The following is a 19,545-nucleotide window of genomic DNA, read 5'->3' on the forward strand; positions in this document are numbered from 1 at the left end:
TTTGAACTCTACAAACAGTAAGAAACACTGGTTTGTTCTATGTTTCCCCATGCCACTGTGGCTTCTCGTGCTGCCTGAACCTAGGATTGTGGTTTCCATAGTCTGGGAACACAAGCACTACAGAGTCTTCTGTCAAGAGTGGCAGTTGCAGGAGCTGCTCCAGCCCTCCAACCTCTACTATCCTGCTCTGCCTAGCAACAGATGTGTCACCACCTGCCTTGCCCCTACAGGCTACTCTCTGCTCTCATCCCCCTCAGGCTTCTTTGCTTTCCCCCAAACGTCCACCTGTTGTAAAGCCACCCCTTTACCTTGCACAGGTGGCTTCTCTGGCCTCTCCTTCCTCTTCGAGTCTTGTGATGATGCCACCGCCACTGCCACTCTGGTACCCAGAAAGCAATGCAAGGAGGAGGTAGTGTGGGGTAGATGTGGTTTACCTGGATTTCAGCAAGGCCTTTGATGAAATTTTGGGATAGACCAATGCACTGTCTGATGGATTAGGGCATGGCTGACGGATCGAAAGCAGAGGGTAACTATTAGTGGGGAATCATCGGGATGGTGGACGGTGACAAGTGGGCTCCCCCAGGGCGCAGTCCTGGGACTGATCCTGTTCAATCTTTTCATCAATGACTTGGATGAGGGGGTGACCTGACTGCTGGTCATATTCACAGATGATACTAAAATGGGGGTGATGGCTACAACTGAAGAGCAGGTACTCCAGATCCAGAAGGATCTGGACAGACTATGGAAGTGGGCAGAGGACAACAGGTTAGCATTCAATGTGGATAGGTGCAAGATCTTGCACTTGGAGCAAAGGAAAGGGTGTCATAAGGACAGTTTAGGGGACAAGTGGCTGGAGAGCAGCACTTGTGAAAGGCATCTTGGGGTACTGGTCAGGCTAAATATAAGTCAGCAGTGTGGCACAGCAGTCAAGAGGGCGAACACCACCCTTGGTTGTATAGCCAGAAGCATGGTTTCTAGATCGAAAGAAGCATTACTACCACTCTGCAAGCCTCTCATGCATCCACAACTGGAATACTGACTGGGTCTTTTCAGCCTGGACAAGAGGAGACTCAGGGGATCTGTTGGTGACATATAGTTACATGAGGGGTTGTCACACAGAGGTGGGTAGAGACCTGATTTTCCCTGTGGAGGAGGGCAGGACATGTTCCAATGCAGCAAAGCTCAGGGGACCAAGGTTCAGTTTGGATGCCAGGAAGTACTTCCTGACAGTTAGGACCCCGAGGGTATGGAATGGGCTTCCACGGGAGGCGGTTGAGGCCCCATCCATGAGGGTGTTCAAGGATAGGCTGGACATGCACATGGTAGGCATGCCATGAGTGGAGCCGGCTGGAGCCGGGGGTCAGACTAGATGGCCCAGGAGACCCCTTCTGACTTGCTCTGTTTCTGTTTCTCTTTGGGAGTTGCTCCATTGCAGTGAGGCTGTGGATCACCATTTGCTGAGATCAGTGGTGATGCTCTGTGCCTGCTGCCACTGCTCCTCCAAAGACGGCTGCTTGGATGGCCCAGGATGGAGTGCGGGTGGCCCCTGAGGTGCAATGCCCCTGCTTTCCTGCTTCGGTTCCTGTTCTGATTGCATTTGTCTGGGGAATAGAACCCACATGTCTTCCTGAGGGGCTCCCCTCCCAGCCCTGGCTGTTCCTCCTCTTCCCCCATGCAAGAAATTTCCTGGTTATATCCCTCCTTGTCTCACTGTTGCGGTCAAGTAGGTAGAGGTGCTGGTGCTGGGGGAATATGTGGGAGGCACCGCAGCATTTGGGGGCACAGTGGGAAGTGGAGGAGCCAGGTCCAGGGGCAGATCAAATCATTTCTGGCTGGTCGCCGACTCCTCTGCCCATTTTGCAAGTTACCTGTGTGCAAGGAGGGCAACAGAGCATCTTGTCAGAGATGTTCTGCATGGCGGACCTCATCCCCTTTGTCTGCCACCTTGGACTGGGAGAGAACTTCTATGACCGCTTCTTTAATGGCTGAAAAACTAACTGCGGTCTGGCGCTGGACCCTTACACATGAGAAGGTCGTGTGGATTTCCATGTTAGATGGGGAAATGCTAAATTATGCACTACATTCCACAGGTCCAGGGCCACCTTCAGATAATTACTTCCAAATTCCAGCAGCAAGATATGGTAACGAGATGTTTCATCAAACCCTGGAAGCACCTTATAAGCACCCTGTACAGACTGGATTTCAACATCAGCTACCCTCCCCTGAGTATCACATTCAGTATGGGAAAGTCTACCCTAGGTGAGATCTTCTGAGAGACAGTTTGCATGATCAATGAGCTCTACCTGGTGGATGTGATCAAGGTGGGGGATGAGTGCAGAATCATGAAAGCTTTCCAGAAGCTTGAGTTTTCTTGGATGGGGGACTAGATTCCCTGTATCTGTGAATGTTGCCCACCCCAACCCCTGAGCAAGGGCAAAGGGTATTACAATCAGAAGGTTCTACAGCTTGGTGCTCAGGCAGTGGTGAACTCCAAGGGGAAGCTCTAGGTATGCATGCTGAGGTATCTGGGCAGAATCACAATAAGCACAATATCTTCTGGATTTTTCCCCTTGGCAGACAAGCTGGAGAGAGACATCTTCTTCAGAAGTGCTTCTCAACAGAAAGCCCACATAGCCCCCGATTCTTTCCCTTTGCCCTTCCCCAGAACAGCCAAGCAGAAGTTCAGTTAAGACCACAGCCGTGCAAGGGTCCCTGTGGAGCCCACCTCTGGCCAGCCGAAAGCACTGTGGTATTCTCTGTACTGACTTACTGCAGGGGAGGAGATCGCGGCAGATGTGATGGTGGCATATTGCATCCCTCACAACATTTCTGAGACATGGGGAGACCTGTTGCTGGAGAAGAAACCAGAGCTGCTCAGCTTGGGTGCTGAGAATGATGCTGTGGTGGCCCCAACCAGCCCCTTCGAACCCACCCACACCCCATGCGGCATGAAGCAAAGAGGTCCATGCAGCTGTTTCTCAGTGCTACATCCGGGAGATCTACCCTTGGAAGCACGGCCACCATGGCCAAGCATGGATGCAAGGATGCTGCCCAGCAGTGGCCGTTGCAGAGTGACCTGTCAGGGCTCCCAGAGCCCCTAGCGCATTGCTGCATGTCAGCTTTGGTGCAAAACACTTTATCTGTTAGAGAATGAAAGGCGTCAGGCCTAGTTGCAGAAGTAGCAGATCTGTATTTAGTGGCTGGATGCCTGCTGCATGGGGAAGAGGTCTCTCCTGAGGGAGTGGAGGTGCGTAGACTTAAGGCACAGCTTTCGGGGGGTCCAAAGACTTTAATCAGATATGATATACCCTCTCCCATCTTTGGAGCAACCTCCCTGCTACAGCCCACCCGGCACCAAATTTGCCATCTTTTTGGCACCACATTAAAGCAGTCTGCTTTGTAGAGACCTTTAAAGACTTCTCTGGTCATTCAGGACCCTGACATGATCAGCCAGGTGCCTTTCTATTATTCTTGGCCGGGTCTTTTTTATTGTCTTTTTATTGTCCTTTAATGTTCTGTTATGCTATTTTAAATTAATTTTTAATTCTTGTTAATGTTTTTTATCTATTGTATTTTATTGTTTTTATACTTTGCTGTAAACTGCCCAGGGGGCTTTGGCTATGGGTGGTATAGAAATTAAATTAGTAATAAATATAATGATAATGACTTAGTTTCTTTCTGAGCAGATCCTTCCCATAACCCAAGTTCCTCTGATGCTGCTAAATAAAGATGTGTTTTGCTACAGAGGCATCTTTCTCACAGGGAGGGCATTGTATGGGTCAGGAAGATGTGCACATGTGAACTGCCGTTGCAGTGTTGTCAACGGAGATTTCCTGGCCGGGGAGCGGGGTGGAGGACTGGCCCCGTTGCACACCCAAGGGATGGGAGGAGGCACGAGCAGGAACGGAGTCAGAGTGCTGGAATGTGGGCTGGTGGGCGGTGGAGGAGAGGGAGCGGCAGTCACTGGAGGAGTTCGGTGGGGACTGGCGCAGGGGAGGAAGAAGAGTCCCAGACCGGTGGTCAGTGTCCCAGGCAGGCGTGTGGGGGAAGGGTGGGCAGAGGGGCACGTGTGCTGCCCGAGTGGAGCTGGGAGAAGAGGGGGAGGTGGGTCTCAGGCAGGGTGGGCGGCTTCCAGAGGCTACCCTGCGCAGGCACAGGGGCTTCCCAAAGCACCTTGGGGCGGGGCAATAACAGGAGGGAGGGAGAAGGGGGCATGTGAGGTTATGGCAGGTGAAGGGTGCTGGAGCAGGGCACGAAGAAGGGGGCGCCGAGTGGGCTGACGGCACGGCAGGCCCCCCTGCCTGAGCACAGAGACAAGGGTGGGGCGACGCTTGGCAGGTTGGTGATGCAGAGACACTGGCTACATGCACGGAGGGGAAGCCTGCCTGCACGCACACACACACACACACACACACACACACCGTGGCAGTGAATGCCTGGGGGGGGAGGGGGCACCTAATGGACAGCTGCATTTCCTGCACTCTGTCAAGCCTTCCGCAAGGAAAGGGGTGGGGGGTAGGAGGGTGTGTGGCTGAAGGTGCTTTGATGTGGAGAAGAAGTGCTGCACAGAAAGGTCTTTTCTATGTGCGGACTGGCTGAGGGGGGGAAGAGAAGAGAGCAGGTGAGCGAGAGCTTGCCCAGAGGACTGTTCAGGCCACTGAGGAAGAGGCAGGTGACACCAGTGAGGAGAGGTACGTATTGGGACTGAATTTCAGCAAAGCTGTTGATGGCGGATGTTCCACCAATTAGAGGCTCGTGCAGGCAGGATGAAAACCAGATTCACATAGAAACCACTTGAACATCTGAAATATTTGTCAGGTAGAGCATAGTTTAAAAAACAAACATGAACCATGGTAACCACACATGTTTGCTTGCCATGATATGAGAACCTATCCTTTGCTTCTTATCATGGTATCTAAAGACCAAACTTACCACGGTGAACTACCACATCTGGGTTCAGACAACCCAACAGACCAACAATGGTTTTTTTAAAGAAACACTGCCATAGCTTGTTGTGCTGCTACAGCCCAGCCTGTAGGTTTGCTACAGAGAGACAATTGTTAAAAGTTGCGTAGCCATGGCATACACAGTTGCCATGCAAAGCAGGGTTGAGTGACAACTCCTGATGTTTGGGCATAAACTCCCATGAGTTCTACTCTGCATAGCCAAAAAAGTAATAATGGAAACTGTAGGCAAAAACATCAGGAGGGCCACACATTACATGAGCATTTTGCCACAGAAAGAGCATAAGGTCCACAACAGACATTACAGACAAATTTACATGTTATGTGTTCCCATCAGCCCTCTTTTTCCCACAAAAATAACAGCTTTTGGCAACAGCTACAAGCCTCCAATCTTACCCATAGCAAAGGTGATTTCCTACAAATGATAACCAGAAGGTACAGGCATGGCTCCAGATGTGGGGTGAGGATGGGCTCAAAAAACTGCTCTCATTGGGTCTCCCAGCATCAGCTTCACCCCCTCCCCATGCCTGGGGTGGCCACTTCTGAATCACCAAAAAAGAGGAAATGCATCACTACAAAAGAGGACATATATTTGCATGCTCTGATTTATAAGGTCATCTTTAGAAGCATTGTAATATACATTGAATGCTGTATACTTCACCACAGTGGAGAAGGCAGTGGCCTGGGGGCCTGCCAGGTAATAATTGCTGACAGGCAACTATTCATAGGGTTCTGTGCCCAAGACACTCAGAGGGCAGTCCTCTATAAAAGAGGACAGAAGTCACGGATATGTGGGCCTTAGGTGGTAGGTCCAACAAACTAGTTCCTCTTGTACTTGCAACCAAGTCCCCCCACCACCACTACTGCCGCACAGGTGAGAGGCAACAGGTGCTCAGGGGAACAGACAACATTTCAGACCTACTAGCCCTAATGCAGCATATGGTCTCCAGAACATGCCTCATATGCCAGGTGCCACCTCTGGCTTGAAAAGGTGCAAAACAAAAATACAGATAATCTGGCAGCTGCCCTCTCTCATACGAATGAATTTGTCTGATGCCTCTGTGATCCAAGCATAAAAACCTCCAGGAAATATTCTGGCTGTCTCAGCCATGTCCTGGCTGTTGTCTTAGCCATTTCCAAATTCAGGTATCAGCATCTGGCCAGGACTGTTTGGGAGTTCATGGTATTTTCCCTAAAGGCAATTTCATGGGACAAGCCAGAATGCACTTGTAAAAACTAATTTTGGCCGGAGAGTGCTATCCTTCACACACTTACCTTCTGCATTAACAATCACATGACACAAACATTGCAAACCATGCCTCAAACTGCCTTGCATTATGCTCCCAGTGCAATCCTAAATATATTTACTGGTATTTAATGAAGCTTGATTCTGAGTAAACCTATTTAGGATTGCACTGGCAGAATCAGAGGCTAGAGTCAAACTTTGGGGCTTTAAAATACCTGGTAAGACCAATACAAATATAACAGGACACACTTTCAGAATACCGGCAGCCCAGTACTCCCTGAAATAGAAAGGATGACCATGATCAAGCATATTAATTACAGAGCTTGTTAAATTAATCTAACATACAGAATGGCCTTGCTTTAGATAATAGATCACCTGCAAGAAACTATATTGATTTCCATGGAATTACTTCAAGTTAAGTAGTTTTCAGGGCCACCACCTTAATTTCTTTACTCTTCTCCTTCAGCACTGGTTTAGTGATGAACCAAATCCGATAATGACATTCATATTTTCATTCTATATTGTTCAATATTCAAGCACTCTGGGTAGTTTGCAACAGTCATGGAAAATACAGTAAAATACAGTTGGGAACAGACTCAGCCTATTTGCATACTACTCTGTTACAAGTTCAACATTGGGTCTGATGTTCAAATTATTATTAAAAAAAAAAGAATACTTCTGGAGTATTTTTTCTCAGTGATGGAGCAGGTGGATCACATTTCCCCAAATTAGTGCTCTCTGGATGTGTTGGACTACAAATCCCATTATTTCTTAGGATTTCTTTTAAAAAGTCTTTTAACTGAAAGGCCGACATGGTGCAGAATTAAGCACTGCCCTCTGACACCATTCTCACTTGGGTTTGGAAGAGTGGCTTTGTGTTTTGAAGGCCACAACCCATCTTTGTCTTGTGCTTAGATTTGGGCATGTTAAGTCAGCCAACAACTGGATGCCAGTGCAAGAACAGGAATATGTCTTACTGCAACTTTACTGAAATGCTCTTCTGGATGACTGGGAATAAACATTTACCTCGACATGTTTTTTGAACATCAGTGGCAATATTTCAGTGGCCATGCATCCTACTCTACAGAGGACAGTCCTCTATTTCAAGGCATTCTCTACTGAAATGAAAGTAAAAAACTATAACGCAGGAGAGCAGCAAAGGCAGTGATGCCGATGCACAGGCAAGCGCACTGGTCACCTGGACACAGCCTGTTCCACTATAGTGAAATGGACGACGTTTCTGTTTCCAAGACAGTTGATATTTCTAAGTGGGTATCAGTGTATATGCATTATTATATGCACATTTTATGCAGATCTGTGTCCTCTTCTATCTTCTTTTCAGCTATGCATTTTCTTCTGATGCAGGGATGGGTAAATGGGCACACTGTCTGCTTCCATCTGTTCCAGGCAAGTATCAATGAAATCAGCGTTACTCATTTGCTTTCACATGCTAGCCAAACAGATGCCTTTCTTAGGGCATCTAAATTTCATTTTGCTGAAGAGTACCATAGCTATTGAGTATTCTCCAGCTCTAACTTTTCATCTGCCTGGTTTGGAAATTTAGGTAACAGCTGGGGGCAGGAGGCACTCAAACTGCAGCCATTCCAACCTATGTTTGGCAGACAGGCCAAGAGCATTTCAAGGGCTATGTACTGGGTAGAAAGAGCCTTGCCTTCCTGCATACATATATGCAAGGATTCCCTTTCCTCCATCTGCCTTAATTTACACAATGTTGTCTGCAAGAAAACCCACTCCTTGAAGAGTCCCTTTCTTAAGAAATGAGCTGGCGTGCTGACTTCTGTTGTTTGCTTGCCTGGGCACTGCATATGCATATTTTTCAAACACTGAAACCCAAGGAATAGGTCTTGCATAAGCAGCACATAAACTTGTTCCTGAATTAGGAGGGGAAATGACAGAGCAGCACTAATAAAATCCATTAAGACCTACCCCATAGCACACCCAACCCCTGTTTTACTCAAGCTATGCCCACCTGATACACTTTTTGAGGCAGTTTTTAATTCAGGCACTGGCGAAACCTGTTAAAATGTGATACCTGTTACCTTATAGCAATCCCTCACTCTGAAGAAAAACAGCCTATAATTTATGATCACATAAATGTAAATTGAAGTTCAAGCAAAGAAAGTGGCCAGAGGCATGTTCTTTTCAAGGAATACACTGACTTTCCTCTCATTTTTCTCTATTTCTCTTTTTTCCCCACCCAGAAGCATCTGCCTTACATGAGGGTGTCCACCTTGACTGGTGGCAGGTCCCCTCTGCTTACCCCCTCCCCCACCCCCACCTTGCTGAGATGAGGAAAGCGAGAGGCAGAGTCAAGGAGGAGCCGGAGGGAAAGAGAGAACCATGGGTGACTCTTATTACAGGGGGCTGGGATGGCTGGAGGAATGACTAGCTGTAGAGCTTCCACTGAAATTCCTAGGAATGGAGGATGGAGTTCTTGGTGCAATTTCAGCCCCTCCATCAGCCATCCTTCACCCCCTGCACACAGCTCTGGTTTTGGTGTGCTCCTGTGATAACTGCAATGAAGTTTGAAAGAACCACTCAGGCAACCAAGCTGTTATTCTTGCAGAGGAGGAAAACAATGAGTCTTACCTGAAGAGCAAGGTCAGCAGGTTGGCAGCCAGCTACCTGTCATTCCAACACTCATCAGGGTTACTCAGAAGAAAGTCAAGGGGATACACTTCTCAATAATTATGCTAGCTGCTCTGGCACTATTAGAATATCACAGGAGAGTATCACAGGGCAGTGCTCTCCATTGCTTCTCCCCATGAGGTTCACAAGATAATGGGCCCCCAAACCCATTTTAGCCATTGAGAAAACAGTTCCAGAGTGTATCACTTTGGGGGTGCCTCTCCTTGCACCTACTGGGTAACACCACCTACTTTGGCTTCTATTGACTTTTAGGTAGTGCACCACCCAAAATTAACACCCAGCCTTGCTGATATAAAAATTAGCGCTGCACCTAATATTTTTGTTCCTCTGTTTTCAGCATGTGGGGGTGGGGGGGAATGAAGACTGCTGGGAAGCAGTCTAGCAAGCCGCAGAGGAATTTTGAAGAAATCTCTCATGGGGAGCAGGGGCTCCATTCACCTTATTCGATCCACCCAGTGGCCAAGTTAAGTTTCAGTTTTTGACTTTGACAATGGCATTTATATGGACACACTTACAGCAGCCCCAGTCTCTTTTCTGGAAGGCTTTTGGCCTGGCAACAGTGGTTATGTAGGCATAGTGGTTTCTTTTTGACTGGAAATAATTGCTTACAGAAATTTTGTTCTTAAAAAATCAGTGATAATAGCGGATGCACATGCACTTTTAAATGACACCCCCTGATGTAGGGATTAACAGATGGACAGAAAAAGTGGATACTGAGATCCTTTAGTCTTGCAAAAGGATCCTTTAGTCTTATACGCCAAGCATGGAAGGGAAAACACCCACCACCCATCACTCAGTGGCCAGAAGCTCTTACTTCTTTTCCTGTGTGTGAGCATCTCTCCAAGAAACCGCTAAAGTCAGATGGATGGTTATATATATTGACTGTTTATACAAATGTATGTATTTGAAATGGAAATGGTAACCCTCCCCCCCTTGTTTTTTTCCCCTTTTCCCTATATGGGTCATATCAATGACAACTGCATATTGTAACTTTTCATGATATGACATTTTCTATCAATTTTTCTCTTTTTTTCTTTGGGTTGTTGTTACCATTCTGTTGCAAATTAAAAGTTCAAAGACAAGCACACAAACATGGATATTCCAGGAACTGCTGTCAGACTGAAAAAGGCGATCTCTGAAGAGACCTACAAGTGAGTACATGCATCATCTATGCTGCTGCAAGCAAACGCGTGAGCCCAATATTTTCCAAGTAAAATAGAAAAGGTAAAAAGGTAAGAGAAGCCCTTCAGCCACCTCATAAGCAAAATAATAAACTTCTGGAGCTTAGACTGCGGACTGGGACATACAATGTTCCCTGGGAATAGGAATCCCCTGGCCATCTGTGCTCTAAAGCAGGCTTCCCCATGCTGACTTGGGATGGCAGACATTAGAGTCTGATCATACCCAGACACTGGGGGGAAATTTTGAGGAAAATCCCCATAGCAGGGTTCCATTTACGCTTTTCAGCATACCAGGAGGCCAAGGAGTTCTGCCCTTCCCTGTTGCTCTCCAAAGCAGGGGGATGCTTTTTAACCTCTCTAAACACCACAGGAAGACAGACATACTGCAGCAGGTGGTTGATTAATACTCCAGAGTGGAGAAGCAAAGTGACAATGAGCTGAAGCTTAAGTCCAAGAGATGCCCACCTCTTTCTGGGCACACTGGGGGACTGCAATAGTCCTAGGCTAAGATTCTCCAGCCTAGGGACTTTTCTGGCAGGTCCGTGACCTATGCATGCAGTCATGGCTTGAGATACAGAAATGCAACAGAAGATGACATGGTATCCAAGGTTTCACTTGCTAAATGCCTGTGAGCTAGGCTACTGTTAAAGGCTCCCCCAGTGCAAATGAAAAAAAGCTGGCAACCATCAACCATCTCTCCACCCCCATGCCTCTTGCCTTTTAATCAGATTCTGGAGAGAACTCGGACAACACGGGTCATGCTCTAAGCTAAAATCCATTTATCACATAAGTGGTACCAGCTGTATGTCAGCAACTCCATTCTCTCTCAAACAATGTAAACAGGATGGCATTGGATGTAATTAGAAGTTCATTCCGCAAAGTAAAGCTAAGCAAAGTTTGCTCTACATAGCAATTAGTCTAAAAAATATAGCTTGAGACACCCAGTTTGACCTCTCCATATGTGCTCTGGAATGGAAAACTGGAACTGGCTTCCAACTGCATACGTGCACATAATCAACTCCTCCAACACTCGGGGAACCACCCCGTAAGGTGTATGCACTGCAAAATCCATTACATATTTTGCTAGATTCTCTGTGATTGACTAGACTAGACAGATAGGAGAAAGGTAATGAGCAATGCAACTTTCAAAAGGGCAAGGAACTAATCCCAACCTTTGAACAAATTTCATTTCCAAATATCTATTTTTTAAAAGCAATCAATTTGCAGTGGAGCCTGTCATTCAGCATTATTATCTCCTCTTTAAACCAGAGGCACACACTCCTTAGTGGCCACTGCCGAATGGACAATGGCAAGAGGATATCACAGAGATGGGAAACATTCAGGTGACAGCACTAGGTCACTGCTTCAGATGTGCGGAGAAGCTTCAAGGGGGCGATCTCGATTTTTATGTTGAAAATTAGTGACTGTCACAGCAGCTATGTGTTCAGTGCAGAGTGGACTGGCTATCTGCTCCCTGTAAAAAAAGCCAAGCCCTTCATCACACCTTGCTTCAGGTAAGGGGACATTTCCTTTATTTGCATTCACCATAACAAAGCAGGGGCAATGTTTGTTGTTTGCTTTTTTAAAAGGAGATCCACACCTTCTACATTAGAAAAGAAAAAGAGATGTGCCTGAGAGGGGGAGCCATTCGCCTGAGATACACAACAAGAAAGCATCTTACCAGCCCATCACAATTGCTTATAGCAACAGATGCATTAGGCAAGTCGGCGATATCCCCAACATAGAGGCAATCCCCACTGAGCGGCTCAGTGTACGTGATGTTAAAATCGTCCTGCCATTCAACAGTTGCTCCGGGAGCCACGAGCCTGGAGTTTGGTCTCAGTCGAAAGTGAAGTTCTCTTCCAAAAACAGTGACGTTATAAAAAATTTGCTCGCTTGTGGCCGCCCGTGTTAGATTGCCCGTGTCCCTTCGGAGGCGCCTCTTCGAAACTCCGGACACAACATTGGAGAGGAACATGCCCTCTGAGTCTGTGCTAGTTGGAATGACAAGGCTGTATTCGTTTAGATCTCTCAAAATATGATCTATTGGGGGAGAGAGAGAGAATGGGGCAGAGTGTAAATGAGTAATAATTAAAGTCACGCTGGTTCTTCCTGCTTAAGATCTCTGTATTGCAGCCTTTGCCAACCCAGCGCCCTCCAGCTGTGTGGGGCCACAACCCCCATCATCCCCAGCCATGCAGACTGCAGGTGATACGAGCTGTAGTCTACCCCAACCAAAAGGCACCCTGGGCGGAAGACTGTGGGACTGCATTCCGCAACTGCCTTGAGCAAGCATCCCCCTCCTTCCTTCGTGCGCCACGCACCCCTTGACAGCCATCCAGCAAGATGGTTCGTAGAGGGCAGTGGGCATTTCGGAGAGCGGGGCAAGGCAAGGCAAGGCAGACAACGTGTCTTTCTGGCGGTCGTGTGAAGAAAGCCAAGCTTGCAGGCACGGACAGTCCTCAAAGGCGCGGCTTTTCTGCCCTAGGGATGCAGGGCTGAGTGAAGGCGCAACGGCTCTCCATACTCCAGCCTCTCATAAAATCACTTTCAGGTACCTAGTCCTGCTGAAGGAGGCAGCCTGGGCGAGAATGCTGCCAAGGGACAAAAACCGTACCCTCACCTCAACTTTCCAACTCTGACATAAGCGACTTCGGAGCAACCCAAAGCCGCCCCCCTCGCGCGCCCCGCCAAAGCGTGGCTGAGAGCAAGGCGAACTCTTAAAGTTTCTGACTGGCAGCGGCCCTGGAAAAGTATGAACAAAAAAAGCCATGTCGAGCGCTTGACCCAGTTCACTTTCCTCCTTTAATTCGAACAACAGCCGGAAAGAAAAGTTCGGCGGCTGCCAGGTGCCTCATTCCACACGCGGAATTCCGGGAACTGACACACTAAACTCGGCGCCTGCCCCGCGCGCCCTACTGTAAGCCGAGTTCACGCGAGGTTCCGCGCCCGCAGCCGGACCGCTTCCCGCGCCCGTCTCCTCCGCACGCGCGGGCGGCGGGTCCCGAGCCGCGCCGGCCCTTCCCCTCTGCACACACGTGGCGGCGGAGCGGCAGGCTCGCCCCAGCCCTCCGCCCAGGCGGCCGGGAGCGGCGCGGCACAGTCCGCCCGCCCCGCCAAAAGTGCTTCGCGCGGGGGAAAGTTGAGAGAGCGCCGGCGCGGGGAGCCGCGCGAAGGAGCGGGCGGAGGCTCGGGCAGCGCGGGCGAGCCCCGCGGCGGCGGCGGCGGCAACACCTACCTCTCTGCCCGGGACGGTGCGGGGCAGCCGGCGCCAGCAGGAGGAGGAGCAGCAGGAGCGCCCCGCGGCAGCAGGCGCGGAGCGAGGCGGTGGCGGCCAGGGGAGGCATCGCAGCGGCAGCGCAGCCCGGTCGCAGCCCTCGGGGCCAGCCTGAAAGTTCCCTGCAGGGGGCTCGGCCACATTGGAGGTCAGCCGGCGCCGCCCTCGGGCTCGCCCGCCGGCCGGCGGGAGACGCTCAGCAGCCTCGCTGGCCCCTGCCCTGCCGGCTCATCCGCTCCGCTCGCTCGCTCGCTCGGCAGGCAGCCGCCGCTCTCCGCGCCGAGGCAGGCAGGCAGGCAGCGGAGAGACACCAGGAGGCGGCTGGCTGGGAAGAAGGCGCAGCGCGCGGGAGGGAAGTCCGCCTGATTGGCAGAGGCGCTGCCGCCGCCGCCGCCTGCCACAGCCTCGCCCGGCCTGGCTCGGCGGCCGCTCGGCTCGGCTCGCCCTGGAACTCCGCCGCCCTCTGGGACCAAACTCGCAGCCGCCTCGCGTTACGGGACACTTTTCTCCAGCACGGCTTAGAGGCGGTTCCTGCGGGATCCTGACCCTTTCTCCGCAGCCAATCGACAGATCCCTGCTCTGCCTCGCTCCGCGGAGAGACGGATCGCGCCGCTGATTGCACCAAAACAGCAGGGCACGGAGCGCACACGCGCGCACACCTCGGACTCTCCCGGTGCTCCCGCTGTCGCAGAGACGCCCCGAGCACCTGCCCGCCCGCCCCGGAATGGATCTGTGGCGCTGGGGGGGCAAAAGCCAAACTTGCCTCCCACCTTCCCCAACTCTGAACAGCGACGGCCCGCCCCAAGACTCTCGAACCTGGGCCACTTTGTGGTGTCATGGTGCCTCTCCCCGCCCCAGCTTCCTCTGGGCCAGATTGGTTCCGTCCCACTGCTGAGTTCAATTAATCGCCAGAGACTTGAATCTCGATAATGGGTTTTCTGAGGAGGGGGATCACACTCCATGTGTTAATTGGCGTACCTGCTCGATATCAGCAACAGCGGAGCTGTAAATGACCAGTGTGAATAATGTGATTGTCACCAGCTATACTTTCATTTCTAACTTCAGTGTTTATAGCTTTTCACCACATGTACGGTAGGAATGAAAAACATGGAGCTCTCCATAATTTTCCAGGTATCTGATTGATGGTGACTGTCATCACAATCTATAGTCAGAAGCAGAATGATCCTATAGCCATTATGCATCGTCTGAAGTACCTCAGGATGCAGTGCATTCCAGATCCAGCCAAGGAAATAGCCCCAAGTTCAAAGCAAAGAACTGCACTGGTTGCTCTTCTGAAGTTGTAAGAGAACACTTCAGAAAGGAGAGGAGATGCACATAATCCTCCAGGCTCAGAAGCTTATGGGCATCTTCACTGTAACATGCCCGCAGCCTTTAGGGTGTCACAGTATCCTTTCTTAAGTGTCACATCCAGCTGCACCATTCTGAGATTCCCCATGTCCTGCTTGTCAAAACAAGAACCACAACTCTGCAATGAGGAAACTATTACTACATGCTAAAGATTTCTGCCCATGCCTGACATTTCACACATCAATGCGATTGACCTGCTCTATGGAGAAAGAACCATGAGAGAACATAGGAAGAGCTCTGCTGGACCAGACCATCGGATCTAGTCCGGCACTCAGCTCACACGGCGGCGCACTGGCTCCCCACAGGGTCCGCCAAGAAGGATGGACAGAACTGCTCGGCGATTCGTGGATGCCGCCTCTCATGGTGGATGTAGCACACAGCAGAACGATTGGCAGCCATCTCCTCCATGAATGTGTCCAGTCCCTTTTAATCCCATCCAAATTGGTGGCCATTGTCAGTACTTCATGTGGCATTGAATGCCATAGTTTAACTATGGGGTGTATGAAGAAGTACGTCCTTTTCTCCATCCCAAATCACCCACCAATCAGCTTCATGGGATGACCCCGGGTTCTGGTATTCTGAGAGAGGAAGAAAATGTCTCCCTCCCCACTTCCTCCACACCATGCATAATTTTAAACAACTCTGTCATGTCTCTTTTTAATTACCTTTTTAATAGCTTAACAATACCAGCTGTTGTAGCAGTTCCTCATGGGGGGTTGCTCCAAACCCTTGATAATTTTAGTTACCCTTCTCTGCTGTTTTTCCAACTCAATAATGTCTTTTTTCAGATATGGCAACTAGTACTCTACACAATATTCTAAGCGCAGCCTCACCAAAGATTTGTATAAAGGGAGTACAATCTTGGCAGTTTTATTTTCAATTCCTTTCCTAAATATGCCTAACATGGAGTTTGCCTTTTTTCACAGCAGCTGTGCACTGGGTTGACATTTTCATCAAGCTGTTCACCACAACCTCAGGTTCCCTTTCTTGGTAATTAACTGCCAACTCAGATCTCATCAGCCTTTATTTAGTGCCATCAATAAATTTGGCCACTTCACTACTTACTCCTAAATCCAGGTCACTTATGAATAGGTTGAAAAGCATTGGTCCCAATACAGATCCCTGTGGGACTCTACTAGTTACATTCCTCCATTGGGAGAAATTGCCATTTATTCCCATTCTGTCTTCTATTCCCACCACCCTCCTTTTATTGCATGACTGCTAAGTTTGCTAAGGAGTCTTGGTGAAAAAAAAATACCAAAAGCCTTTTGGAAATCCAAGTAAACAATGTCAATGGGATTGCCCCTGTCTGCGTGCTTATTGACAATCTCAACAGTAATAGATGAGTGAGACAGGATTTACTTCTGCAGAAGCCACCTTGATTCCTTGTCGTCAGGGCTTGCCCCTCTATATGCTTACCAATTCTATCTTTAATACCACATTCAGCCAAATTACCCAGAACAGATGTTAAGCTAACCAGCCTGTAATTCCTTGGATACTCCCTGAATCCCAAAAATTGGTGTTACGTTGGCCATTCTCCAATTCTCTGGTACAAAAGCTGGCCTTAGGGACCTGGTAAGAAGGTCAACAATTTTATATTTTAATTCTTTAAGAACCCTAAAATGGATGCCATCCGGGCCCAGTGACTTACTAACTTTGTTAATAAGCTTGAGAATTTCATCTTTTGTCACTACTAACTGCCATAATTCCTCAGACTTCCTTCCTGAAAGCAAAAGTTCAAGAACAGTTCTCTGTTCTGTATGCTCTGCTACGAAGACAGATGGAAAAAAAATCGTTTGGCTTCTCTGCAATTTCCTTATGCTCCTTTAGTGGTCCTTTCATTCCGTTATGATTCAATGGTCAAACTACTTCCACAGTTGGTTTCTTTCTTCTGATATACTTAAGGAGTTCTTTATTGTTGGCTGTGATGCTGTTAGGAATAAGCTCCTCAAAATATTTCTCTGCTTCCGTTGTTGTCTGCTTGTGCTCCCTTTCATTTTCCTCACTTGGGCAAGGCCTCAATTTCTTCAAGAAAGACTCTTCTCTCTAACAGTTCCTTGACTCCACTTGTTAACCATGCTGGTGACCTCCTGGACATTTTGCTACCCTTCCTAACTTGTGGTATGCATACTATCTGCACCTCTGTTGCTGCAGTTTTGAGTAATTTCCAAGCATTTTGAAAGGATTTAACTCTCCTGGGTCTCCTCATTTTAAAGGAGCTTCCTCTTTTCAGGTCAAATGCAGTTGTGTTGGACCTCTTTAGCAATCTTCCAGTTAACTGCTTATTAAGTCTGAGAGCACTGTGGTTACTGTTTCCAATTGGTTCAACAACATTTACACCCCATACTATGTCTAGGGCAAGCCACCTCAGATTAAATCCAGGATTGCTTCTCCTGGGGTTGGTTCCATGACCAACTGCTCTGGGCCACAGTCATTTAGGACACAGAGAAATTTAACCTCTCTGTCTGAACTGGAACATACATTTATCTAATCAATGTGCGGCTACTTGATGAAATCACCTATCTGAGGCCTCCCCAGTTTCATTCTCCACCTCAAGATCGCCCTGAACACTATGCTCTGGAGGATCATAGCATGTTCCCAGAGCTAAACTAGGTTTGGAACCAGGGATTGTCACCCACAGTGCTTGTTGAAGGATTTGCACACTTTAGATGAACGGGTCTGCTGGACACTGTGCCCTCTTTGACACAGTGCCACACCTCCTCCATAGGCCTTTCCCTGCCCTTCTCCCCAACCAGCCTGCCCAGTCACTGAGGTTACTGAACAGATGCTCCTGGGAAGTCCACGTGGACCTCTGGTGTGATTGAAGCTCACCCACAGAAGAGCCTTCAGTGGCCCCATTTCTATAGAACGGCCTGCCTCTGGAGGTCATGTAGCCAACATCGCCTTGTTTTTGGTGCCTCCTGAAAACATCTTAATTTCAGGAAGACTTCTTTGACTGACCAGTTTTTATTGATTCTTTTTTAATATGTTGTTTTATTCTATGACCTCTTTATCTATTATCATTCATCACTCCATTCATACTGGAATATGGAGCAGTATATAAATGCATTTTAGAGGAGAAGCAAGTATGGGGCCATGCAGGGGACCTCCCAAATCGTTGTGCCAATGGCCAAATTGTACAATGTTGTTCTTACCCACACGTCATTAGGACTAAGTCCTGCTGAATGCACAGGCTCTTGTTTCTGGATAAATATCTTTAAAGTGGATATTTGTTTATTGATTGATTGATTAGATGTATAGCCCACCTTTTTTCTTACAAAGAACTCAAAACAGCTCACATCATTTTGCTTTCTCCTGCCCACAACAACAACCCAGTGAGGTAGGTTGGGCTGAGAGTCTATGACTGGCCCAAAGTCACCCAGTGAGTGGGGACTATGAGAATATTTATTTTAAAAAAATGGAATAAAACCAGGAGAAAACCAAGGGTAACCTTTGGGTACAACCCTATTCAGAGCCGGCTCTGCAGTCCTGTGATGCTGGAGTTGGGCCTCCGAAGGCCAAGTGGCCGCCCCACTCCCTGTGCAGCCGGTGCAAGAAGGAACTGTGCCAGCTGCCTCTCCGAGGACCCAGCTGGGCTTGGAGTGGGGCAAAGGGGCATGCTGGGCGGTGGGGAAAGGGAGGCCAGGACGAATGGCTTACCCCACATCCAGTGTCTCCAGCCGGCTCCACTCTCCCCCTCCTCCGTGCATCATCTAGAGGGCCCAGATTGGCCCTCTGGATGAAATGCACAGCACTGCAGAGCTCACTGCTGCCACCCCTTGCTCCATGCACCAAATGCCCACAGGCCCCAAGTTCAGAGGCTTGTGTGCCTCTGCAGCCATTGGCCATTGGACTGTGCCCTTTTAAACTTAACTTATTCCTCCTAATTTCATAGTCTCCTACAGCTCAGATCTGCATTAAAAAACAAACAGACTCACACATAGATCATTCCTGTGGCACTAAAATTAATTACATTAGTCTGCAACAGAGGTCCTGTGGAATCTCAATCTTTTTCCTTCTTGTCTAAGAATTTTTCCACTACATTTCGTTTACCGGCATAACATTATCAGTTAAGTAAAGCAGAACATCTAATGACAGCTATCTCACTCCATTGCCATGCACACTTTGAGCAGGATCCCACCAAGGTTAGGCACTTGAAGCCTCACTGGTTCAAGAGACAATTAACCAATATACTTAAACAATGGTGGAGTTTAGGAGACCTTCATCATTCTGCTCTGAAGCACATTGATTTAGAAGTTCCCACTGAATTCTATAAAATTTTGGAGGTCAGGGGCATCACTACATGCAAGATTATTTAACTTGGATGGGTTCAAAGACCTTCACTGTTCTATATGGTCTATGTATCTTCCATGAATTTGTCTAATTCCTTTTGAAAGATGCCCAAATAGGCCAACATCACTTCCTCATCTGGTAGTAAACCCCACAGTTCAAGTATGCAGTGTATGAAGGACTTCCTTTTCCCTGTCCTGGATCTCCTCCCACTGAGCATTGTGGGATGAAGCCAAGATCTAGTAGTATGAAAAAGAAAGCAAGGCTCTCATCTGTAACACCCTGCAGCTAAGATACTGCCCTGCTGGAAGTCTCCAAGAGCACATTTCCATGAGCCAAAGATAGTTCTGAACCCGCATGTGGGCCATGTGCTGCCACCTGCAACTTCAGAAGCCGTGGTGGATAGGTGAGAATGGCATGATACAATAGCAGTCCCAAGATGATCAGGTTTAAAAGAAGTGCTTAAATGTCCCAGGTGTTATTTATGAATGGCCAGGGAGAGAGAGAGCTCTGCTTAAAGTTCCTGGGGCTCCGTCTTGAGGATTGTGC

General features: G+C 48.5%; 1 protein-coding gene across 2 annotated transcripts in view; it reads right to left on the reverse strand.

The window, feature by feature from the left end:
- Window positions 1-13,451, reverse strand: part of ADAMTS2 (ADAM metallopeptidase with thrombospondin type 1 motif 2) — a 281,226-nt gene extending 267,775 nt beyond the window's left edge. For both annotated transcript variants that reach the window (XM_044454174.1, XM_044454173.1), the window contains exons 1-2: window positions 13,300-13,451; window positions 11,743-12,104 (exon numbers count right to left, since the gene is read on the reverse strand). In XM_044454174.1, the coding sequence (XP_044310109.1) occupies window positions 11,743-12,104; window positions 13,300-13,408 (471 nt within the window). In that variant the 5' untranslated portion in view covers window positions 13,409-13,451. The remainder of the gene's footprint in view (window positions 1-11,742; window positions 12,105-13,299) is intronic.
- Between the last annotated feature and the right edge of the window lie 6,094 nt (window positions 13,452-19,545).

This window comes from Varanus komodoensis, unplaced genomic scaffold (genome assembly GCF_004798865.1).
Source record: "Varanus komodoensis strain SLA01 unplaced genomic scaffold, ASM479886v1 scaffold7_3, whole genome shotgun sequence".
Taxonomy (NCBI): Eukaryota; Metazoa; Chordata; class Lepidosauria; order Squamata; family Varanidae; genus Varanus; species Varanus komodoensis.